Source organism: Panthera tigris (genome assembly GCF_018350195.1).
Source record: "Panthera tigris isolate Pti1 chromosome E1 unlocalized genomic scaffold, P.tigris_Pti1_mat1.1 chrE1_random_Un_scaffold_69, whole genome shotgun sequence".
NCBI classification, from domain to species: Eukaryota; Metazoa; Chordata; class Mammalia; order Carnivora; family Felidae; genus Panthera; species Panthera tigris.
This window is the reverse complement of record NW_024962176.1, coordinates 38,837-65,011: the sequence shown is the minus strand read 5'-3', so window position 1 is coordinate 65,011 and position 26,175 is coordinate 38,837. Positions and strand designations below refer to the sequence as shown.

General features: G+C 38.7%; 1 protein-coding gene across 14 annotated transcripts in view; it reads left to right on the top strand.

The window, feature by feature from the left end:
- Window positions 1-24,233, top strand: part of LOC122236281 (titin-like) — a 65,960-nt gene extending 41,727 nt beyond the window's left edge. For 2 of the 14 annotated variants that reach the window (XR_006214354.1, XR_006214359.1), the window contains 2 exons: window positions 19,673-19,766; window positions 23,164-23,520. Coding sequence is in view for 8 of the 14 variants with exons in the window: in XM_042977148.1 (XP_042833082.1) it covers window positions 23,433-23,554 (122 nt within the window). In the remaining 6 variants the exon portion in view is untranslated. Of the gene's footprint in view, window positions 1-9,908; window positions 9,990-19,672; window positions 19,767-23,120; window positions 23,139-23,163 lie in introns of those variants that run through there. The other 12 variants (XM_042977149.1, XM_042977154.1, XM_042977148.1 and 9 more) reach the window with 9 other exon arrangements.
- The last annotated feature ends 1,942 nt before the right edge of the window (window positions 24,234-26,175 follow it).

The window sequence follows — 26,175 nt, the reverse complement described above, 5'->3', positions numbered from 1 at the left end:
TGTGAGCTGAATTTTAAGGTCCTTTCTTGAAGGAGGTCTGTTTATTCTGGATCCACATGGTCCTTGTTCGTTGTGCAAAGCTGCTTCCAGTACAGTCAAATCTCTGTCTGTGGAACATTTTCCATATTGGACCATTCTGAACCCCTCTTTGGGATATCTCAACCCTTGTGGTTGGTACAATGTATATGTGTCTGCAGTATGGTTTTTCTTTCTCATTCTTCTGGGATGCATATTAGATACTGTGTATTAGATAAGCAGGTGCTACATTAATTTAGGCAATACCTAAAAGACCAAAAAGAATTAGATGAGAATGCGTTGTTTAGGAATTAGAAGAAAGAAGAATTTACTCCGTAAATCTCAGGACTTCTCTTTCATTTCCAAATAGCTTCGAGAGAAGGGTGTGTCTTTCTCTGGAATGTTCTGATGAAGGCATCCATATTCTATCAAATGTGCCTTATTTGTGTATTTTCTGCTATTCTTATATTCAGTTAGTATCTGTAAATCAGTACTTCCTAACCTTTTTCATTGTAATGACACACGCAGAAAAATGATATTGGTATTGTACAGTAGAATGAACTGAAGGGGATTTGAGTTGTCTGTATGAAGCCTGGGGAGAAATTCATTGTTTTTTTTAAAAAAAAAATTTCAAATGTTTATTTATTTTTGAGAGAGAGCGAGTACATAGGGGAGGGGCAGAGAGAGAGGGAGACAGAATCCGAAGCAGGCTCCAGACTCTGAGCTGTCAGCACAGAGCCTGATGCAGGGCTTGAACTCAAAAGCCATGAGATCATGACCTGAGCTGAAGTCGGATACTTAACCCACTGAGCCACCCAGGCACCCCCCCCCCTTTTTGTTATTAAATGGTTATGAGAAGAGAAGAACTTACAAAGAACTTACTTATAAATAAAATATTAAAAAAATTAATAACCTTAAACTTGCTTTCATGTCCATAAAGTTTTATTATCAGGTGTTACAGTTGAAATATAATTTCTGATTAAGACTTTTTAAATAATAGTCTCTTCATATTTAAGGTCAAGTTTGACAATAGAACTTCCTGCAATTATATGATGAAAATTTTAAACGGTTAAAAATATTTATAACACTTGAATTATATTGGAAATAACATTTTTCCTTCTGCTTCGAAGTGTAATTAATGTTTATTTCTTTTTTTTTTCTTTTTTAATATATGAAATTTACTGTCAAATTGGTTTCCATACAACACCCAGTGCTCATCCCAAAAGGTGCCCTCCTCAATACCCATCACCCACCCTGCCCTCCCTCCCACCCCCCATCAACCCTCAGTTTGTTCTCAGTTTTTAACAGTCTCTTATGCTTTGGCTCTCTCCCACTCTATTAATGTTTATTTCTTAGGATAATGTGATTTCTGTAAAGCCTTTCCTATCAGATATTTTAACATAATAATAAAGTTACATATTGCAGAATGCACTTGCATTGTTAGGGCAGTCAGTAGCAATGAATGTATCTGATACATATAATGACAAGAAATTTAAGCTGTAAAAAACAGTGTCTGCCAAGAGCCACCATTTAACCTTCTGATACGGGGCTCATGGAGCTGCTGGAGAAGTTTATATAAAAGATTCCTAAAGTGCATTCCTGCCCATGGTATGAAGGCGGTAGGTGGTGGTGAGGCTGACAGGGCTCCTGGCAGGCCCTGGGAAGGAAGCAGCTTGAGTCTTTGTCACCATGCATGCTGGACACATCTGTCCATTGGTACTAATGTGTTCTAAGTGACCACTCTAAAAAGTCAAACACATTCTGCAAAATAGCTTTATTATTATTTTGAAATAATCTAGAGAGCTGGCTCCTAAAAATCAATATCCAGGCAGTGGAATACCCTTTTGGCCAGGCTTAGAGAGTGGCGAAGCAGCAAGTGCCAGGTAACAGTCATTTTGCTTGTCCCCTGCAGGCACTTCTGAGATGTGTCAAACTCTGCTCACACTCCTTCAGTCCTCTGAGGGTCCTCAGGGGAGGCTGTTTATGGATGGAGGTGACTGGCTTGGGGACAAGTTAGTCTAGGACAAGTTGCCCTGCATTTTGAGGGGATTTGTGTCACTCAGCGTATCCATAATCCATTCACTATGTACCAGTATATTTTGGCACCTTGATTAGCAAGCTGTACTGTGGATAATGTTTTAAAAGGATATCTCTGTATCCCGTTCCCTATGCCATGTATATGCCTAACTAGGATGTTCCAAAAACTGGTTGAGCCTAACTATGACCAGGAGGCTGTGATTCTGAACTTACAGCAAAGTTCTGCAGAAAGAGACCTTCCCCAGCTGCCTCACACAAAGCCATAGGTGGTTATGGCTGGGAAATGTCCAACACGGTACCTAACCGTCACCAGCTGAATTGTGAAAGATGGCATTTCTTCAGACAGACAGGCTTCTTTAGGGTGTATCAGCCTGTAGACGCTGTTCCTGTTGGTGGAAGGAGAAGGCAGAGATGGAGAAATATGCTTTGAGGACATGTGTATATACTTCCTGACACTTGAGGTACAAAATTAACTGTTGAAAGGTTGAAACATTTCTGTGCTTCCTTAGACAGCACATATACTAAAAAAAGAAGTTGAAACATTTCTTCTCTTATTCAGGGATAAACTTTCCATCCATGCTTTTTACTCCTTTCCTTTTAACGACTTATAAGACCTCATTTATCTCTTCTCCACCCTATGTTTTGAGCTGTATCTCCTTTTCTGATTTCTTCTTTTCAACCTGTTGGTGTTTTGCTTTGTTTTTATTTTGTTTTTCTTTCATAACAACTCTCTTGTCCTTCCTCTGGCTGCAGTTCAGTTTTCCCGTTCTCTTCTATGAATGTCTCTGAAGTACAATACATTTCAGTTCATTTCCCAAACACTTGAATTTGACTTCTGCTTTAACTGTTGCACTGAACTGATCTCAGTATGGTTCCTGTTGACCTTCATATTGTTAAATGCAATATGCATTTCCCAGCTCTTAGGGATCTCTTTGCCACATATGCTGCTGTTAATCATTCCTTTGAGAGATTAAAGAGGTTCAAGAATTCTTTGGCACTCCTCCCATCAAGAGATGTTTAACTGCCATGAAAGCTAGTGGTTCTTATGCAAAACAGACAAAGTAGATGGCAGTTTACGTTTATTTTCTACAGAATTAATCTGTGACTAGAACTTTTCATCTGTAACTCAGAAAAAAAATAATTGATGCCTAGAAATACTAATGATAATGTATTGATAGGAAATATTAGATCTACAGTAATTTTGTATCTAAAATAGCATTCACAAATGTTAGTAGTTTATTATTTGTATTAAGTTCTTTGCCGTCCACCTCTCAGGTGGTTTCAGTACAGTCAGTGATGACACCATGGTTGAGAACAGTTGCTCTAACCTAACGCTGTAATGAACTGTAACCCGTAGAGCTACTGCAAAGAGATTTTAACTCTCTGACAGTGAAGTCAATGATTATGGACCTTGAAATAGTTCTTGAATGTCCCATACATTTTGCTACCTAGCTTCCAATATAAATCACTTTTATTTCTCTTGGGAACCCTCTGGCTGAAGTTCAAGGCCTTTTTCCAATGCCAAAATCCAAAATCTTCATTTTATCAGCTTTGAATGTATTTTTAAAATGTCAGAATGCATTATGACAACTTTGTTATGGGGTAAAGCCAGAAACATCCTTCCACTGTCTTCGAATACTCAGAAGATATGACGTGTGAAAGAATATCAGAGATGCTTCTCTGGAAACCTTAGTGTCATGCTAGGACCTGCCAAAAATTTGCACTGTAGTCTTTATAGCGTAGGATCTTATATTTGCTTCCATAAAGGGAGAGAGTTTCCAGCAGGGCGTTCATTCTTTCCTCCTTGTGCGAGTTTATTCCAAGGCATCAGACCACAGATCAGAGGCAAAGGATCAGAGGCATCATTAAAACTAGTGACCACCTTCTGTGAACAGCGTGTATTATTTTTTTAATTAGAACTCAGGTTATTTATTTATTTATTTATTTTTAATGTTTATTTATTTTTGAGAGAGAGAGAGAGAGAGACAGAGTGCGAGTGGGGAAGGGGCAGAGAAAGGGGAAGACACAGAATCTTTTGCAGGCTCCAGGCTCTGATCTGTCAGCACAGAGCCTGAACCCACAAACTGTAAGATCAAGAGCTGAGCCGAAGTTGGATGCTTGACCACCTGAGCCTCCCAGGTGCCCTGTCAGGTTCTGAACTTAAAAAAATGAATGATATAGTCCCAGTCTTGAAGTCTAGATGGGGAAAAATATGAATAGGTGATAATACAGTGTAAAAAAATTCTATAATTGAAGCACCATGTAACAGGTCACCAACTCTGCTTAAAGAAGTCTTCCTAGAAAGGGGAAACTTTTAGGTGGGCCTTGAAGAACGAGCTGGAGTTTATGAAGTGAAGAAGAAGCCTAATGATCTTTCAGTCAGACAGAACAACATGTGACAAAGCTTTTGGGAGTAAGAAGTTTGGGAGAAATGCGAATTGTTCTGTACAACTAAATTAAAAGGAGTATGTGACTGTTTTGTCTGGAGTCCCACTGACATTTTATTTCTGAGATACTATGGTATCTCCTTCTATTTACTTCTTTCTGAAGAGTTAAATAAACAGGGATCCAAGACAGGCTCTGCACCTAGTAGCTTTTCGTACTATTGTAGAGTGGGTTAGGATGGATGTCTAGGATATTTATAGATGATGCCTTTAAAGCACTCACAGTATATTGATTAAGACAAATGAGAAGCATTCTGTATCTGTTTACTTGTGGTGGGGGTAGGGAGGGACCTGAAGCTTTGATAGCAGTGAATGATTTCTTTAGGAGGGTTTAGATTATAACTCAGGACTCCTGACTTCCAGGGAAGTCCTTGGTTCATACCTGCACACCACCCAAGATCTCCAGACATTGGTTTCCACAGTTTCCAGGTTCATTACCACCTTCTGGGAAAGTACATAAAGAGGGCGACTATCTCTGCCAAACTGAGATCTTTTTAATTCTGGAAAGAGTGACCACTTGGAATCGTTGTTTACCACCCACTGAGAAATGAAATACTTCATAATTCAGCAATGGGTATCTACTGAGCTTTGTCCCATACTCAGTACAATCTAAAGGGAATTAGAGATTAAAGGTTCTGCATCCAATGCCAATGTGTGGGGTCCCCTCCTCCCAACACCATGGAATTCTCTGATACTAGCTGAGTGTCCTACAGTTCATCTCAATTCTTACACTACCCGAAGATAGTGACAGATTCCACAGATTAAGGGTTCAGTTCTATAAGACTGCAACGCCTCCCCAGTCCACACTCCACTTGCCACCTGGGCTTCTGACCTACTTACCAGCTATAGCTTGGAGGTTTCAATGACCCTTTCCTTGGGTTTGATTAATTTGCTAGAGAGGCTCACGAAACTCAGAGAAACATTTTACTTACTTACCAGTTTTTACTGACTTTACTTACCAGTTTGTGATAAAAGGATAGAACTCAGGAACAGCCAAATGGAAGAGACACATGGGGCAATGTAGGAGGAAAGAGGACAGATCTTTCATGCCTTTTCCCAGACCTCCTTGTGTTTACCAACCTGGAAGCTCTCTGAACCCAGCCCTTTTGGGTTTTTACTACATAGAGATGATAGATTAAATCATTGGCCATTGGTGATTGAACTCGGTCTCCAGCCCCTCTCCCTTTCCAGGAGGTCCTGTGGTGGGACCAAAAGTTTCAACTGTCTAATCACATGGTTGGCTCCAAGAGCAATCAGCCTCCATCCTTAGTTTACTTAGTGGCTTTCTAAAGTCACCTCATTAACCTAATAAAAGACACCTTTGTGCTCTTATCACTTAGGGAAATAAGTGTTTTATTTATTTACTTACTTATTTAAATTTTTTAATGTTTATTTATTTTTGAGACAGAGAGAGACAGAGCATGAACAAGGGAGGGTCAGAGAGAGAGGGAGACACAGAATCCGAAACAGGCTCCAGGCTCTGAGCTGTCAGCACAGAGCCCGACGCGGGGCTTGAACTCACGGAGTGCGAGATCATGACCTGAGCCGAAGTCGGCCGCTTAACCGACTGAGCCACCCAGGCGCCCCGGGAAATAAGTGTTTTAGAAGCTCTGTGCCAGAAACCAGGACAAATAACAAATACATACTTTTTATTATAAATTACAGCATCACAGATACCTAGAAGGCATGTTCTTTACTCTTTTGGAGTTCACAATCAAGGTGACAGTACAACCCAATTGGAGCTTGATTACGTAGAGTTGGCTCTAAGAGCACAGGAATTCTACTTTGTTTTCCTGAATGATCTCATCCATTTCCATTAGCATTAGCTTAAATTTGCTGTGCACCTTGAAGACTTCCAAAACTTCTTTCCTTTTCTTTTTATTATTATTTTTTAATGTTTATTTATTTTTGAGAGAGAGAGAAAGAGCACAGTCAAGGGAGGGGTAGAGAGAGGGAGACACAGAATCTGAAGTGGGCTCCAGGCTCCGAGCTGTCAGCACAGAGCCTGACTTGGGGCTCAAACTCACAAACCCGTGAAATCATAACCTGAGCTGAAGTCGGACGCTTAACCGACTGAGCCACCGAGGCACCCCCAAAACTTTTTTCTGGATCAGAATTTCCAACTGGTTCCAGGACATCTTTACTAAGGTGTATCAGAGGCCCTTCAAATTCAACAGATTAAAAATCAGATTAATCTGTTTTCCTATAAGCCCATTTTAGGTGTTCTTCTCATATTTATACATTAGTTAATGATATTGTTTCCACCTGGCAATCAAGGCAGATACCTGGGGGTCATATTTAATTTCTCCCTTTCCCTCACACCTCAATATCCAACCTGTCACTAAGTCATGTTCATTTAATCCTCAAAATAATCCATTTTTTCTTGTAGTTAGTGAAAATGTAACATTCTACAATTCATACTGTGCCAAAAATTTATAGTTGGTATGCTTAGGTAGTAATGGGTGGTGGTGTTGGAGCATCCATTTAACAATATATTTTGCCTCAGTTTCATCCAGGTTCTATTTTAGGTTAACTTAGCCTTTTAAGATTTCTTTCTTCCCCCGATTTCTTCTTAAGAGGGCATCTGGGTGGAGGAAAGCTGACTTATGACAATGTGAGAAGTGTGTGTGTGCGTGTCTGGGGAGCAGTGGGGTATGTGTGTGCAGGAGGTGAGATCCACTTGCTGTCATCTGATTTCCAGCTGAGATATCGTGCCTCTCCCTGGGTATTAACCTCTGTCTTCACTAACAAGTCTTACCTGGTCTTTGATGGTGTTAGCATCCACTGTTGCTAACTGTAAGCTCCACCATTACCTTCCAGTCTTGAGGTACCTGCTCTTTGTGGCTTCTACATTCTGACCCCAGGTTCCTGCCATTTCAGGGGTCCTCTCAGCATGCCCTTGCCACCATGGCAGGTTGGAATTTATGGATCTTTTGTATACTAGCCTATGTGCTAAGTCTATCTTGCAGATCACCTTTCCCTGCCATAGCCATTTCTGTATCTCTACCGTTAGATCTGATGTTCTCAGATCCAGTCATATTTATCTGAATTTTCTAAACATCTCTTTGAGTTTTCACAGCATCGTTCCACCTCTGGAAGATGAAGGGCCTTCTCTTTTTACCAGTGTCTGTATGATCAGGTTGTGTCTTTCTCCATATGAAGGTAGCATTTGACATCCTTTCCCTGGGGCCATAGGATGAGAGGACTATGAGCAAATATGATTTATAGAGGAAATAAAGACTATATTTACTATTTTCTAAATAGTATTCTTACTATGCAAAGAGTCATTCATACATATCCCTATACATTTTATTAAAACAAAATTATACCATACATATTTTTCTGAAATTTCTCTTTTAACCTAATAATATATTTTGGATCATTTTCCATGTTTACATATTCAGATAAACCTTATTCTTTTTAGTAGGCACATAGTATTCTATTTTATGACTATCATAATTTGTTTATTGGTGGACATTTAGTTTGTGTTCTATTTTTGATTTTTATGAACGTTTCTGCAATAGATATCGTTGCACTTTGTGCCACAAAAATTTTAGCTTCTGTATTGCCTTTGTAAGTGTGGTGTTTTTTGTCCTGCCTAAAAAATGTTTTTCTATTCCAAGACCAAAAATGTATTTCTTTTCTGTCTTTAAATATTTAATGCATTTGGATTTTATTTTTTACATGTCCTGTGATGTAGGCAGCCTTGCTATTTTCCATATATTTTAGAACTATGTATTTTTAAAAGAAAACCAATTTTTTTTCACAGAAAAAATTTTGGGTAGAATTGTTTCCATGGGGAAAAATTTAGATTGAGGGATGTTCTAATTGACCTCAATTTCACACTCAACATTTCAGTTCCAATTCTTTTGTCTCAGTCTACAATTGCCAAATGTCCTAAACCTGTCTTTGGAATAAGATGGATATAAATTTTCAGCTCCTCTGCTTGCAGTTAGGTTGTTAATTATTCAAATACTCAATCTCAGTTCACAGATCTTCACCATGAACATAAAGATGCACAAGCAATGTTAGGTCTACTTAAAATCCTTGTAGAGCCCTGAAGTGAACTCCAAGAGTTAGAATTTGTGCATCTCTGTCATCATATTAAAATATTTTCAATGATACGTTTGTAATAAACTATAAAAACAGAATGATCAAAGTCTGCATTTTAATGATATTTGTATGTCCTGCTATTTTGCTAAAAAGAGCATTTGTTTCTTTTTTATCTAACTACCAATATATATTTTTTGAAGAAACTGGGAAACACGAGACATGTACAAAGAAGAATATAATTCACTGGCACCTAGAGAAAGTCATGCCTAATGTGTTGGCCTTTTTTTTTCTCATGTTGTACCTGTATAATGCACCCATGGTTTCTGTACATCGAGAGTGAAGGAACACTAAATTCATCTTGGCCAAATGCTGAGAGATTGACTATGAAGATCAATATTCAGTGGAACTGAGACCAAAGGCAAATGTAACCATCAAAAATGAATTTACCAAAGTAAATTCAAAATGAGGTCAATAAACTTAATTATTACTACAGTTCCATATTAAGATTTTCATAATATAATTTGAAAGTTTGACATTATGGGACAGGAACATTACCGTCTACCTAGATATCTTAGCTGCTGGTCTGCTCATGGGCCTCAGACTCCACTTTGGGCTACTAAAGAGATGCTCATTTTCAGCTCAGTTCTGTGACAAACATGATGTTTGTTGCTAATGGCCATGTTGCCCTAAGTGATTGAGTGTTTGCTTCTTTGGAATTGTAACCAACTAAGGTAAAAATTTATCTGTTATTTATATTCTGTCTTTGAAGATTTGATTAGTGGTAATTATGTAGCTTTTTTGAAGCAATTCCACAAATTTAAGCTTTTTGTTCAATGGGAGAAAGATACTTAATGAATAGCATATATATATATATGTATATACACGTATATATATATATACACATATATATATATACATACATATATATACATATATATATATACACACACATATATATACATATATATATATATATATAACACATACATATATATATATTTTAAACTTACTTATTCATTTTGAGAGAGAGCACGAGCAGGGGAGTGACAGAGAGAGACTGAGATAGACAAACCCAAGCAGGCTCAGCACAAAGCCCAATGAAGGGCTTGATCTCACAAACCATGAGATCATGACCTGAGCCGAAGTCAAGAGTTGGATGCTCAACTGACTGAGCCACCCAGGCACCCCTGAATAACATATATTTTTAATTAAAAAAATTCTTTTGTCTACACATGATGTTTTATATAATCACTGGGGCAATTTTGTTCTTCAGTCTTAGATCTAGACATGTAGCAGTGGAATAACGTAATTGGCTTTCAGTTTAGCAAAATTTTCTTTGCCTTTCCATCTGTGTCTCAGCTTTCACTGCATCTTTGGTGGAACAGTGTGACCTGAAGCTCTTCACAGCAGATATCATCATGTAATACTTACTCTTTCGTGGTAAGCTTCACTCAACCAACCACTTTCTCTGTGAGGAACTATGAGTTGCTAGTGTATTCTGTGCTGTAGATATTCATCTCTACAACGTACAATGTTAAGGCTTTCTTTTGGAAAGCAGTTAAAATTATTTTTCTTTGTTTTTTTTTTTGAAGACATTTATTATCTTTTATTGTTTGATCATCTTATATGATGATCAGGCAGTTCCGAAACCTCTTGTATATCAAGTTGTCTTTGGCTGCAGAAGAATTATGAATGTGACCACAGTTTTGCTGCCTGTAGCCAGCTTTTTTATGTTATACTCTGCTAGAATTACCTCCTAAGCACACATAACTGAAGGATTGAACAGAACATACAACTGGATTTTTAAACCATTCAGAGGATTGTTTGTTCTGTCGTCAACTATAACAATGTGATTTCCCATTCTATAAAGATTCCTTTAATAACACTGGTATGTAAGATTGGTGTTCAAGATAGAGAAATTTCTTTTTCTTTTTTTAAAAATTCATTCATTTATTTATTTATTTATTTTTAATGTTTATTCATTTTTGAGAGACAGAGAGTGCGAGTAGGGAGGGGCAGAGAGAGAGAGGGAGACACAGAATCTGAAGCAGGCTCCAGGCTCTGAGCTGTCAGCACAGAGCCTGACATGGGACTTGAAGTCACAGATGGTGAGATCATGATCTGAAATGAAGTTGAATGCTTAACCGACTGAGCCACCCAGGTGCCCCTATTTATTAATTTTGAGAGAGAGAGAGAGAGAGAGAGAGAGAGCGAGCGAGCAGGGCAGGCTGAAAGAGTCAAGTGAATGAAATTGTAAATTAATTAAATTCACTCTCCATTCCTGTCCCACCCATGGACTAAGGTACTGCATATCTGTATAATCTGACCCACTGGGACCTGAAATGCTCTGCATATTTTGGTGATGCAGGACCATCTGAATTTATTTCTCATCCTTCACTCCTCCCTTCCCTTATTCCCTCACCCTCCCTGTCCTGAAGTTGTATCTCCCCCATAAAGCATTCATGCTTAAGTCTCTCTGCAGGCTCTGTTCTCTAGAGAACATTGCTTAATACATTGGCTGTTCACTTTTTTCCTCTCTTTTTTTGAGACTTGCCAATGAGTAGCCTTTGTCCATTTTCCTTTTGGGAAATGTTTATATTTTGTTGAATGATTTGCAAAACTCTTTGTCAGATAAAGAGCTAATAGTTTTGTCACTTATTTTAAATTTTGTTTTATTATATTTTTAAATTAAAAGTATTTTTAATTTTGACTTTTCTGCATTTTGGGGTACATTTTTGTTTTTATTATTTTTATGTTATAATTGTGAACTATGTCACACATGTAGAAAAGTGTCTAAAATGTATCTCTTTTAGATAATATAACAAATAATACTATAATAAAATAAACTGTGTAGTTACTTCTGTTAAGAAATAGGTCATTCATTGCTTGTAATGTAGAAACCCCCAACTGTGACCTACTTCAATCACATAGTTTTTCTTCTCTTAATAATTTTGTAATTTGTTTTTTTGTACTTTGTGTATGCATGTGTGTGCTTATGTGTGTGTGTATGTATATGTCCGTGTGTGTGTATCACTATTTTCAACTCCCTACCTTCCATCTTTTCAGTCGTCACTCTCTCTCCTTTCTCATCCACAAGAGAATTCCATCTAAGTTAAAATGTGGAAACATAAGGCAGACACAGGGAGGTCACATGACAGATGGATACTCAGTTAAACAGAATTCCAGCCAAAGGGGAAAGGAATAAGACTGACTGAAGTCATACAATTTGAAGACAGCAACCACTCTTATTTCTAAAATACTGTAAGACCAGTTGTGGCTATGGATCCTGAGGGAAGTAGGGAAAGAAAAAAAATTGAATGAATCTCCTAAGCACAGCACAGTATTTTGTGGACTTAGAAATACAGAGGTATGACAATTCAGGAAACAACAGATGTTGGTGAGGATGTGGAGAAAGGGGAACCCTTGTGCACTGTTGGTGGGAATGCAATCTGGTGCAGCCACTCTGGAAAACAGTGTGGAGGTTCCTCAAAAAATGGAAACTAGAAGACCCTTGACCCAGCAATTACACTACTAGGACTTTATCCAAAGGGTACAAAAATGCTGATTAGAAGGGGCACATGTACTCCAGTGTCTATAGCAGTGCTACCAATAACCAGTTACTGAAAGAGCCCAAATGCCCATCAACTGATGAATGGATTAAGACGATACGGTGTATATATATATATATGCAATGGAATACCACTTCGTGATGAAAAAAAATGAAATCTTGCCATTTGCAACAATGTGGATGCAACTGGAGAATATTATGCTGAGCGAAATAAGTCAGTCAGAAGACATCATATGATTTCAACCATATGTGGAATTTGAGAAACTTAACAGATGATCATAGGGGAAGGGAAGGAAAATAATATAAAAACAGAGAGGGAGGCAAATCATAAGAGACTCTTAAATACCGAGAACAAACTGAGGGTTGATGGAGGTGGGGAAAATGGGTGATGGGCATTAAGGAGGGCACTTGTTAAGATGAGCACTGGGTGTTATATGTAAGTGATGAATCATTGGATTCTACTCCTGAAGTGAAGACTACACTGTATGTTAACTAGAGAATAAAGGGGAAAAAAAGCAATACAGAGGTAAAATAATGGAAGAAAAATTACCCAAAGACATTCAAATATGCAGTAAAACCTTGAATTGTGAGTAACTTCAAGGGTACTGCAAGATGAGCGAATATTTCTAATAAATTTTAATTTGATAAATGAGCAATATTTTGCAATATGAGTAGAAAGTGATGCTGAATCTCACATGATCACAACTGAGCCAATGGTTCTTCTCTCTCTCTCTCTCTCTCTTGCTGCGGGATTGTGGGTGATCATTTCCCATGCTTGGATGCTCAGTCTCAGGCCATTGTGTTTGGCAGAAATCAGTGATTTTTAAGAACATTGGAAGGTGCCCACAACTGGCACTAGTGTATTTTTTTGTCACTTCAAAGCACCAATGGACAGTCCTTTGCTTCTTCATATAAGAGTAAGCTTAGGACTGCTTTGCTTCATTCTAGGTCAGGCTGCCTACAGATATAGAACCTTGCCTCTGCTGCCTTATTGCCAGTTACATTAAATACTGTATATGATAAAGTTTATTAATACTGTACTGTAGTCAACATCTGTGAGAGCATATACAATGGCCCCGATGCAGAAAAAGGTTGAAAAGAAAGGCAGTAAGAAGAAGGAGATGACTATGGCAGAAGTTAAGGAAATCATCGAGAAGAATGAACAAGGTATGTCCATGGATTGGCAGGTCATTTTGAACTTTAGAATGCTTTATACCAAAGCACTATTTTCAGCAATGCTTTGAGGTGACTGAAGGATCAAACCTTACCTTCCAAGAGTTTGGGAAAAATCATTTCCACATCATGAACTACCTCAAGATCATCAATAAAGCCTAGGATGGGGTCATCAAGAGAACCCTCAATTCTGCGTGGAGAGCTATGGCCTGATTGTGTTCTTGAACATGACTTAGAGGGGCTTGATCATCACCAGTTGTGGATGAAATTGTGTCCTTGGGGAAGATTGTGGGACTGGAGGTGAATGAGGGTGACATTCAAGAGCTGGTGGGGAAACATGGCCAGGAGCTGACCACTGATGAACTGATGGATCTGTGTCAAGAGCAAGAGTAAGAGGTTATATAACGTGGCACAAAAACAGATACTCAGATCAATGGAACAGAATAGAGAACCCAGAAATGGACTCACAAACGTATGGTCAACTAATCTTTGACAAAGCAGGAAAGAATATCCAATGGAATAGACAGTCTCTTCAGCAAGTGGTCCTGGGATAACTGGACAGTGATGTGCAGAAGAATGAACTTGGACCACTTACAGCATGCACAAAAATAAACTCGAAATGGATGAAAGACCTAAATGTAAGACAGGAAGCCATCAAAATCCTCAAGGTGAAAGCAGGCAAAAGCCTCTTTGATCTTGCCTGCAGCAACTTCTTACTCAACATGTCTCTAGAGACAAGAGAAAGAAAAGCAAAAATGAACTACTGGGATGTCATCAAAATAAAAAGCTTCTGCACAGCAAAGGAAAAAATCAGCAAAACTAAAAGGCAACCGACACAATGGGAGAAGATATTTGCAAATGACATATCAGATAAAGGGTTAGTATCCAAAATCTATAAAGAACTTATCAAACTCAACACCCAAAAAGCAAATAACCCAGTGAAGAAATGGGCAAAAGACATGAATAGACACTTCTCCAAAGAAGACATCCAGATGGCCAACTGACACATGAAAAAATGCTCAACATTACTCATCATCAGGTAAATACAGATCAAAACCACAATGAAATACCTCGTCACACCTGTCAGAATGGCTAACACTAACAACTCAGGCAACAGCAGATGTTGGCGAGGATGTGGAGAGAGAGGATCTCTTTTGCACTGGTGGGAATGCAAGCTGGTGCAGCCACTCTGGAAAGCAGTATGGAGGTTCCTCAAAAAATTGAAAATAGAACTGCCCTATGACCCAGCAATTGCTCTACTAGGTATTTATCCAAGGGATACAGGTATGCTGTTTCAGAGGGACACAGGCACCCCCATGTTTTTTTTTTTTTTCTTCAATTTTTTTTTAACGTTTATTTGTGAGACAGAGAGAGACAGAGCATGAACAGGGGAGGGTCAGAGAGAGAGGGAGACACAGAATTGGAAATAGGCTCCAGGCTCCGAGCTGTCAGCACAGAGCCCGACGCGGGGCTCGAACTCATGGACCGTGAGATCATGACCTGAGCTGAAGTCGGAAGCTTAACCGACTGAGCCACCCAGGTGCCCCTGGCACCCCCATGTTTATAGCAGCACTATCAACAATAGCCAAAGTATGGAAAGAGCCCAGATGTCCATTGATGGATGAATAGATGAAGAAAATGTGGGGTGTATATATATATATATATACATGTACATATATGTATATATATGTACATGTATATATATATGTATATATATGTACATGTATATACATATATGTACATGTATATATATATAATGGAGTATTACTTGGCAATCAAAGAGAATGAAATCTTGCCATTTGCAACTATGTGGATGGAACTGGAGGGTATTATGATAAACGAAATTAGTCAGAGAAAGACAAATATCATATGACTTCACTCATATGAGGACTTGAAGACACAGAACAGATGAACATAAGGGAAGGGAAGCAAAAATAATATAAAAACAGGGAGGGGGACAAAACATAAGAGACTCTTAAATATGGAGAACAAACAGTGTTACTGGAGGGGTTGTGGAGGGGGGATGGGCTAAAGGGGTAAGGGGGATTAAGGAATCTCCTCCTGAAATCATTGTTGCACTATATGCTAACCAATTTGGATGTAAATTAAAAAATATAAAATTAAAAGAAACCATAAAAGATTAAATTAAATCAGACTAAATTGATAGATATTTAAGAATAGTTAATTCAATTATTATGTAATTGCAGAGGTCAAGGCTCTCTAATATACCAATGTAAATGAAACTTTGAAAGCAGTTCTCTTTGAAAATAATTTTTTTTATTGCAAGAAAAGAATTGTCTTCAAAACAAAAAAGTCATAAGAATACAAGTGTTTGGTAAATCTGTGAAAGTATAAGCACTATCATATTAAGTGATCATCTGTCAACTATCAAAGTAATAAAAAGTGGCCATGAAAATATAAATAAAAAGTAAAACCTACTGAAAAAAAAAAACAGTGAGAGGTTATGGAGGAGATCTTGTCTGCAGAGGAGGAGAAAAAGGCAGAGGAATCTATCACTTCAAATGAGATTAGGGAGGTGTGTAAAATGTGGGAAACGTTGCCAAATTCTGTGGAAAAGCACCACCCGAGTAAGGCTGTAACAGTATGAGCCATGAATCTGTTTAACAACAATGCAATGTCACATTTCCGTGAAATCCTCAAAAGGAGGCCAAAGCAAGTGTCATTGGATAGGCTCCTTGTTAAAGTTTCATGAAAAGAAAAAGATGCCATTGAGCCACTAGACAGCAGTGATTCTGTTAGTGATAGTGAAAGTCGTCCTACACAGTATCCTTTCTCTCTTTTGTCTCTCTCACACCAACCACAAAGGTTTTCAAAGGTAATTGCAGGTTAATTTTTTCATTTTAAAAAATATTTTGTATTTTATTTATTATTTTGTATTACATTACAGTATGGTAATCATTTTTATGTGAATATTTTTGGGTTGTGGAATGAAACTTTTGAGTTTCCATTATTTCTTTTAAAATTTTTTTTTTTAACGTTTATTTATTTTTGAGACAGAGAGAGAGACAGAAGGGGCAGAGAGAGAGGGAGACACAGAATCGGAAGCAGGCTCCAGGCTCTGAGCCATCAGCCCAGAGCCCGACGTGGGGCTCGAACTCACGGACCGCGAGATCGTGACCTGAGCTGAAGTCGGATGCTTAACCGACTGAGCCACCCCCCCTGAGTTTCCATTATTTCTTATAGGTAAATTTGCTTTGATATACAAGTGCTTTGGATTTCAAGCATGTTTCCAGAACAAATCATGCTTGCAAACCAAGGTTTTATTGTACATTTGTATATATGTTATATAATATCTTTAGACATATATTCCTCTGTTGCATGCCAATGCTTCCTTAGTATAGGTGAGTCTAACCCCTTCCTTAGTAGAGGTGAACACAGATGTGTGAGACTGTAAGTTAAACATGGGATCATAAAACCAACCTTATGTGTTGGGAAGTGACTTTATTTCACTGATAGGTTACAAACTTTGGGGCAGTATCAATTCTTTTGTCAAGGACTATCATCAATCTTGGATTTTAGGGTAACTTTTTAGTTCTTAACTTCCCTATAAGTGGTTTTCTTGTCACTTAGAATATAAAGCTCTCAGACAGCTTGTATGTCAGTTTTAGAGTAGGAACTTAAATGAGTTTTGGTTAGTCTAGCTGAAAGTTTGTCAATTTTATTGATACTTTCAAAGAACCAATTTTGTTTTCATTGCCTTTTCTCTATTGTTTTTCTATTTCCTATTTCATTGATTTCTATCCTAATGTCTCTTATTTCCTTCCTTCTATTGCTTTCAGTTTGGTTTGCTCTTCTGTTTCCAGTTTCTTAAGGTGGAGGTTTACATGTTGATTTGAGGTTTTTACAATTTTGGTGTTACAGCTAAAAATTTCCCTCTAAGCACTGCTTTACCTCCATCTAATAAATTTGGTATGTTTAAAAATAGTGCTTGATTGAACATCTCAGTATAGAATGCCATTGTCATCTAGCTTCCAGGATTGTTGAGAAGTTCAAAATCATTCATATGGATCCCCTTTCTCCCCTCTTTTTCTTTTTCTTTTTCTTTCTCTTTCTGGTGAATCTTTTAATTGTTCCAGGGTTCTTAAGTTGCATATTCATGTGCCATAATATGGTCTGTTTTCATCCATTGTTCTGGGCAGTTAATGGCTCATTTTTTTTTTAAGTTTTTATTTTAATTCCAGTTAGTTAACGTACAGTTGTATATTAGTTTCAGGTGTACAATATAATTATTCAGTACTTCCATACACCGCCCTGCACTCATCTCTTTAATCCCCATCACCTATTTAGCCCATCCCTCCACCCACCTCCCTTGTGGTAATGCCAGATTGTTCTCTACAGTTAAGAGTATTTCTTGCTTTGTCTCTCTCTGTCTTATTTTTTCCCCTTTGCTCATTTGTTTTTGTTTCTTAAATTATTTATTTATTTAAACAAAATTTTTTTTAAATGTTTATTCATTTTTGAGAGACAGAGACAGAGCATGGGTTGAGAGGGGCAGTGAGAGAGGGAGATATAGAATTCAAAGCAAGCTGCAGGCTCTGAGCTGTAGCACAGACAGCTCAGCCACTGATTGAGACACCCAGGCACCCCTTAAATTCTACATATGAGTGAAATCATACGGTGTTTGTCTTTCTCTGACATACTTTACTTAGCATTGTAACTCTCTAGGTCAATTCATGTTGTTGCAAATGGCAAGATTTCAGTATTTTTTAATGACTGAATAATAATCCATTATATGTATATATAATGTATATAAATATATATACAACATCTTCTTTATACTTTCATCAACTGATGGACACTTGGGCTGGTTCAGTAATGTTGCAATAAACACAAGCAGTGTGTATCCCTTTGAATTAGTGTTCTTTATTTTTGAAAAAAAATTTTTTTTAAAGTTTATTTCTGAGAGACAGAGTGCGAGTGGGGGGTGGGTGTGGGCAGAGAGAGAGAGGGAGAGACAGAATCTGAAGCAGGATCCAGGCTATGAGCTGCTAGCATAAAGCCTGACAGGGGGCTTGAACCCCCAAACTGTGAAATCATGACCTGAGCTGAAGTTGGATGCTTAACCGACTGAGCCACCCAGGCACCCCAAGCATCTGACTCTTTTTTTAAAAAAAAAAAAATTTTTTTTAATGTTTATTTATTTTTGAGACAGAGAGATACAGAGCATGAACAGGGGAGGGGCAGAGAGAGAGGGAGACACAGAATCCGAAGCAGGCTCCAGGCTCTGAGCTGTCAGCACAGAGCCCGACGTGGGGCTCGAACCCACGGACCGTGAGATCATGACCTGAGCCGAAGTCGGTCGCTTAACTGACCAAGCCACCCAGGCGCCCCTCAAGCATCTGACTCTTGATCTCAGCTTAGGTCTTGATCTCAGGGTCATTAGTTCAAGCCGAACACTGGGCTTTGTGCTGGGTGTACAGCCTACTTAAAAAAAGAAAAAGAAAGAAAATACTGAATCTTAGAGGGGCTAAGTACGTTGTTCAAAGTTACACAAGAAATAAGTAGTAGAGCTGGAATTTGGCTTCTAGGATCTTCTGCCTCCAATACCACATTTTTTTTTTTTTTTAACCACACCATTCTGTTTCTTATCCTGTGTGTCAAGGAACAATACCTTTTCAGGTTAAAAATGACAAGGACTACAATAAATATGCTCTTTAGTTTGGCTATAATGTCCTAATTTAAATATTCATGACTCTTAGAGTGTAGTTGAGGGGCACGAATGCATCCTTCTTGTTGTGAAAGAGCAACCTTAACTACTTAATGAATCATAAAGCAAACTGTTTCCAAGAGAGACTAAATAGCAATATATTGTGCAGATTGAATAAGGTATTATCAGTGTAAATAGAAAGTATTGATATTACGCAAAAAGTAGGCTCCATTTGCATGGCATACGTTTCATCATTCTGACTACAGCTTGAACATGTGTCATTCTATAGAGGACCAGAGCCAGAATTTGCCATTACACCACAGGGAATTTTAAGAGGTCCATAACTCAGCTAACACTGTTTTTGGGTTAATGGATGTTGGGTGCATCATTAGAAAGATCAAGTTCTTCCAAAGCTTAGGAGGGAGAGTCACCAGCAGGAAAGAAAGAGAGGTCGGATGGTTATGGTGTTGGACATGACCTTAAAAGTCTCTAACTCTGCTGTCTTGTTCTTAGGAAAAAGAATACTTTGGAAAAATAAATCATTTTGAGATTTGATTTGGGAAATCAATGAATCCATGATCTGGATGTTTGCCAAGATTATTCCTATATCCGTATTTTTAGAGACTTTCAAAGTAAATGGTTCTATAATTTTTCTCAGAAGCACATTGTTGTGCAGGGGAGTTCTTATATCTTACTCTTATCTCTCTCTCTTAGGTCCTCCATGGAGTAAGAGAAGTATCTCTTCCCAGTGATTCCTCAGTTTTCCTTTTCTTCTGATATCTAGATTCTGACAAGATATTTGAGTTGGGTAAATTCCCTTTTAGTATTATTAAAAATGTATAGCTTAGTGGCTTAATAGTATTTTAGACTGTTATTTTTTTTTTTGTTTTTACATCAGTGTGCTTATGCTAAAATACTAAAATACACTTGTGTCTACTGGAAAATTAATTAAAAGTTAGTGTATGTGCTTAAGAGCTATATTTGTGACATTTTCCTTGCTTATATGCATTTGATTTTCAACAAGCACTAATCTTTATATTTCCAATTCCTATAACCCCCCAAAGTATTAGCTGAGTTATGAGTCATTTATTGATGTCCTAGTATTCACTTGTTTAGCTCCTTCTTTATTAAAGGCATAGGTAGGGGGAAGCTGGGTGGCTTAGTCGGGTAAGTGTCTGACTTTGGTTCAGGTCATGATCTTGTGGTTGGTGTTTGAGCCCGCATCTGACTCTGTGCTGACAGCTCAGAACCTGGAGTCTGCTTCAGATTCTGTGTCTCCCTCTCTCTCTGCCCCTCCCCCAGTCACACTCTGTGTCTCTTCTTAAAAATAAGTGAATGTTAAAAAAAAAAAAGGCATAAGTAGGGGATATAAAGAAATGCTGAGATTAGGATCATTGTTGGAGTTCACAGGTAAGGTTTAAATTTTTTTAATGTTTATTTATTTATTTTTGAGAAAGAGAGAGAGAGTGAGCAGGGGAAGGGGCAGAGAGAGAGAGAGAGGAGAGAGAGAATACCAAGCAGGCTCCGCATTGTCAGTGCAGAGCCTGACCTGGGGCTCCATCTCACGAACCATGAAACAATGACCTGATTGGAAATCAAGAGTTGGACACTTAACTGACTGAGCCATCCAGGTGCTCCTAAGGTTTAGATCCTTGTAAATTAAAAAGCAATCAAATGCAGTCTATAATTATGTATCAAGTTAATGGTACACATAGTGAAGTTTGAGATTTCAGAGAAGAGGGCCCTGAGGGTGAGCTTTTGCTGGTTGAGAATGTTTTTATGGAGAAGGTATGACTTAGAGTGGGTCTTGAATCATAGGCAGGATTTAAATGGTTGGAGAGGTGGAGGCCACATCAGGTTTGGGGAGAGGAATGGATTAGAATGAGCTGGTATGTATGGGAGTGTGTAGAGTTCATTCGGAAGAAGAGGGAGTTTGTATTGGCAATAGTAAAGTTAGTAAAAGAGGCTGTGGTTAGGTGATAAGGGCCTTGAAAATTGCTAAAGATTTGATCTTCTGGGAAATGTGTTTTGGAAAAGAGAGTGACAGAATACTTTAAGAAAATGAATCTGGGGGGTGCCTGGGTGGCTTAGTTGGTTAAGTGTCTGACGCAGGTCGTTATCTCATGGTTGGTGAGTTTAAGCCCCTCATTGGACTCTCCACTCTCAGAGCAGAGCCTGATTGGAATCCTTTGTCTCTCTCTCTCTCTGCCCCTCCGTGTTCTCACTCTCTCTCTCTCAAAAATAAAATAAGCACTAGAAAAAAAGAAAGCGAATCTGGTGATAATATACAGTATATAGCACAGAGGTAAAGAGCATGGGTATAGAATCAGAACCATAGCCTTGACTATTTATTTGCTGTATAAACTTTGGCAAATACTTTATCCATTCTGAGCCTTAGTTCCCTCATTAAAGAACTTAATTTATTAATTAAGTTTTATTTTTCATTGTGGTGAAAAATACTGTTGCTCTATTTTTAAAATGGAGGTGTTGAATAATAATACCACCTATCTCTAGGGTTATTGTGAGGAGTAAATGAGAGGAAGTATGTAAAATGCTTGGTCCTTTCATACATGCCTGGCACATAATCCTTCAGGATAGATTAGCTAAAAATATTATCTAAAAGGGAAGAGGCTTATGGGGCCCCAGCCCCTGGTGGTGTCACCCAGAGACCCTGTGGTCATGTGCCCTCATGATGGCAACTGGCTATGGAGCAGCACAGTGGCAAGACAATTTTTGCCAACTTTACTCGCTCTGAGGATGCTGGAGGGAATGGCTGATGTCCAACTGTGCACAGGCTGAACCAGTCTTAGGAGAGGGGCTTAAGTTTGCTAGTGAAGGATGTGTGTTCATCTGCTGCCAAGTAGGAGAAAAACCTTTTTGCAAAGATCCAAATAATGACTTCAGAAAAAGCTTGGAAGTGGGGCACCTGGGCGGTCCAGTGGGTCAAGTGTCCAACTTTGGCTCAGGTCATGATCTGACAGTCTGTGAGTTCGAGCCCCGCTTCGGGTTCTGTGCTGACAGCTCAGAGCCTGGAGCCTGCTTCGGATTCTGTGTCTCCCTCTCTCTCTGCCCCTTCCCTGCTTGTGCTCTGTCTCTCTCTGTCTCAAAAATAAAATAAAAACATTAAAAAAAATTAAAAAAAAAAAAAGAAAAAGCTTAAAATAACTGCAGTGTCTATACTACCTAAATATGGAACATCTCAAAAACTGGTAGAATCTGAGTGTCTTCAGGCCAACTTTGTGGAGATGTTGTTCTCTGGATGTTAGCATTTTAAATTATAGCTTATTTATTTATTTTAAGAGAGAGCGAGAACAGGTGCACAAGTGGGGGAGGGACAGAGAGAGCGGGAGAGAGAGAATCCCAAGCAGGCTCTGCCCTATGAGTGCAGAGGCTGATATTGCAAGGCTGGATCACACAAACCATGAAATCATGACCTGAGCTGAAATCAAGAGTGGGACGCTTAACCATCTGAGCCACCCAGGTGCCCCTCTGGAGATTAACATTCAATGATGGCAATTTTGTCTTCATTTCCTGATTTGCTTTAGTATAAAAGAAACTGCATACTTGCCTTGAATTCATGTTTAGTAATAAATAAATAAGTAAATAATGATGTAAAAGAAATGGTATGTCTAAACAGGAAGTGCTATTAAATGCTCATGAACTCTCAAAAAAAAAAAAAAAAGGGAAGAGGCTAGGGATAGTGAGATTAGGGGAGACTTATAATTAAATTATGAGTTTCTCAGGCATTTTTCTCACACTGTATTATAGCTGACCCTTTAACAAGGTTGGGGGCAGGGAGTGAGGGACACCGAAACTACCCCCTCACATAAAAAATCTGGGCATAAATTTTGACCTCTCCAAAACTTAACTACTAATAGCCTACTGTTGACTGAAAGCCTTGTTGATAATATAAACAGTCTAACATATTTTGTGTGTTATATGTATTATATATTGTATTCTTATCACAAAGTAAGTTAGAGAAAAGAATGTTATTAAGAAAATTATAAGGAAGATAATATACACTTACACTAGTGTACTATAAAAAAATCTATGTGTAGGCAGATCCACAGGATCTGTCTCTTGCTTCAACAGTGTTGGGAGGGAACACATCCAGGGAATAGCTTCTTCCAGCCCCCCACCACCCTTCCAACTTCTTTTCCAGTTGAAACCTCTGAAGGCATCTTCTTACCATCTTCTATCTCCAGGGCAAGCCAACACTGTTTCTTGAGCTTAGCACCTCATTGCTGATCAACCGTGAACGATCACATTCATCAAAATTACTCCACGGAGGTGAAGGCTCCATGGACCACCTGATCAGTGTGCACCCAAGGACCTGGGCACCTACCTTTCTCTACGCTACTGTTTCCACCTGGAGGATGTGGATGTTGAGAGCATGGGCCATTTTTTTCCGCCAGAGGGTGCCACGTGTCCCTTGACCTTAACAAACCAGCTCCGTGGCTGTGCTCTCTTTCAGGACAGTCAGAAACCGTGGACATCATGGAAGCCGCCATGGCCCTGGACGGAGAAGGACCTGAAGCTGCATGTACTGAACTGTGCGTGTCCTGCCTGTCCCCGGGCAGACCCCCATCTCTGTGACTTCCTGGAGAACCACTTCCTGGATGAGGAGAGGAAACTGTTCAAGAAGATGGGCAACAACTTGACTGTGCAGGCTGGCTGGCCTCCAGGCGGGGCTGGGTGAGTGTCTCTTGGAAAGGCTCACCCTCAGTCGCCACTGGGAACCTCTGGAGCCCCACGGTGTCAGGGCTTTTGCCTGAGCCTATCCCTGCAGTCACTAGGAGGCTTTTCAACCACCCTGGAACCTTCTTCAAAGCTGCGGACCAAATGGAGACAATAAAATTTTGTGCAGAAAAAAAGAAAAATTCTGGCTTATTGGTGGATTGTTGCAGTTGAAACCCGCATTATTCAAGGGCCAATTTATATTTGTTTATATGTCTCATTTGAACTCGTTGAAGGCAAGAACGATCTTCGATTACTAGTGTGGGTGCAGGGTAATTTGAGTCCATAATTGAGATATGCGTTGAGTTGGTCAGAGTGGTGGACAGAAAAGGTGGGTAAAGGAGACCTGATGAAGAAACGATTAATTATGCTCCAATGATTGAAGCTGGCACTGGAGAAGCAAAGTGAATAGTAGAGATGATTCTAGGATTTTAAGAGCTTGGGGAGCTGAGAAAACAATGACTATTAAAAAATGTTTTTTTAATTAATTTATTTTGAGAGAGAGAGAGTGTGCACACATGCGTGAGAGCGAGGTGGGAGGGACAAAGAGAGAAGGAGAGAGAATCCCAAGCAGACTTTTTGCTGTCCGGGCAGAGCCTGACACGGGGCTCGATCCTACCAATAGTGAGACCATGACTCCAGTGGAAATCCAGAGCCAGGAGCTTAACCGGCTGAGCCACCCAGGTGCCCCTAAAAGGATGACACTATTAACAGAAGAAAGGACATCAGCAAAGAATGAGTTTTGGAGATGAAATGGTGAGTTTGCTTTTATTGCTGTTGCTTCAGAGTTAGATGCTCATTTATTTATTCCACAGATACCATTTTTACCATATGAAGTCAGATACTTTGCCCAAATTTTGCTTATAAAATATTGCATATCTTGTTCCTCAGTTTTAAGTTTCTGTCCCTTTTCTTTCTTTTAGCTTCTCTTTGCTTTGCCTACTCTCAGAGGAATAGCCTTTTCTATTTATTTATTTGTTTATTTATTCATCTATTAATTAATTAATTATTATCAATCCAGTATAGTTAACTGTATTATATTAGCTTCAGGTGTCCAAGATAGTGATTCAGCAATTCTATACAATACCTCAGTGCTCATAAGTGTACTCATAATCCCCTTAACCTGTTTAACCCATCCCATGATTTTTTTTTCTTGTGTTCCTTCTCTTCTTGGTTTTCACTCTATTCTTGTCTTGCTTCTGCCCAAGAATTACTTCTAACCCATTCATTGCTCTTTTCCCACACTTCTCTGTCTCGTCTGTAGTGCACATTTTTGCTGCCTCTCTCTTTTTTCTTCCCTGGTATCCAACGAAATCAAGGATTTTGTCGTCCATGGTGCACCCCCTTCTGAAGAGTTTTGAGCAGTAAATGGGAAGGTAGTAACTGCAATTTAGTAGGATTGTGTGTGTGGGGAGGTTGTATGTATTGTTTCTCTGGAATCTCAAACCAAAGAATGATTCCTTTGGAACATGTTGATAGTTTTCACTTGTGCTTCTGATTACCTAGGATATTTTGGTTATGGCGAGATGAGAGAGGTATGAGTTTAACTGTAACCTGATCAGGTCAGTTTTAGATAAAGCTAAGAAGAGTTAATGAGTTGTACTTCACAGAGGAATTTCTGTGTAGGAGGGCCTTTTGTTTTTCAGGTGTACATTAACATGGGCCACTGTAAGCCTGGTGTATAGAAAAGAGTGTTAGCTGCATATGTAGAATCAGAACATTCAGTCACTTTAATTCTGAGACTCGAATTTAAAATCTCTTTTTATTGCCATTCACTGCTTTACCATGATGTATCATGAGGAAGATCAAATGAAGTTGGAACTTGAGTGATTTTCAACTGGTGATGGTTGAGTTAGGAGCGTAGTACTGAGGTTTATTTTGCTAAGCAAATACTTAATTTTTTTTCTTTTTTTAAATTTAATTTATTTTTTTAATTTACATCCAAGTTAGCATATGGTGCAACAAGGATTTCAGATTCTTTAATGCCCCTTACCCATTTAGCCCATCTCCCCTCCCACAACCCCTCCAGTAACCCTCTGTTTGTTCTCCATATTTAAGAGTCTCTTATGTTTTGTCCCCCTCCCTGTTTTTATATTATTTTTGCTTTCCCTTTTGTTCATCTGTTTTGTATTTTAAAGTCCTCATATGAGTGAAGTCATGTGATATTTGTTTGTCTCTAATTTCACTTAGCATAATACCCTCCAGTTCCATCCACGGAGTTGCAAATGGCAAGATGTCATTCTTTTTGATTGCTGAGTAATACTCCATTATATATGTGTGTATATGTGTGTGTGTGTGTGTATATATACACCACATCTTCTTTATCCATTCATCCATCGATGGACGTTGTGGCTCTTTCCATACTTTGGCTGTTGATAATGCTGCTATAAACATTAGGGTGCATGAGCAAACACTTAATTTGTAGATAACACACATTAAATATGTAAACAAGACCTGAGGGTAGGAGGAAATTTTTAAGT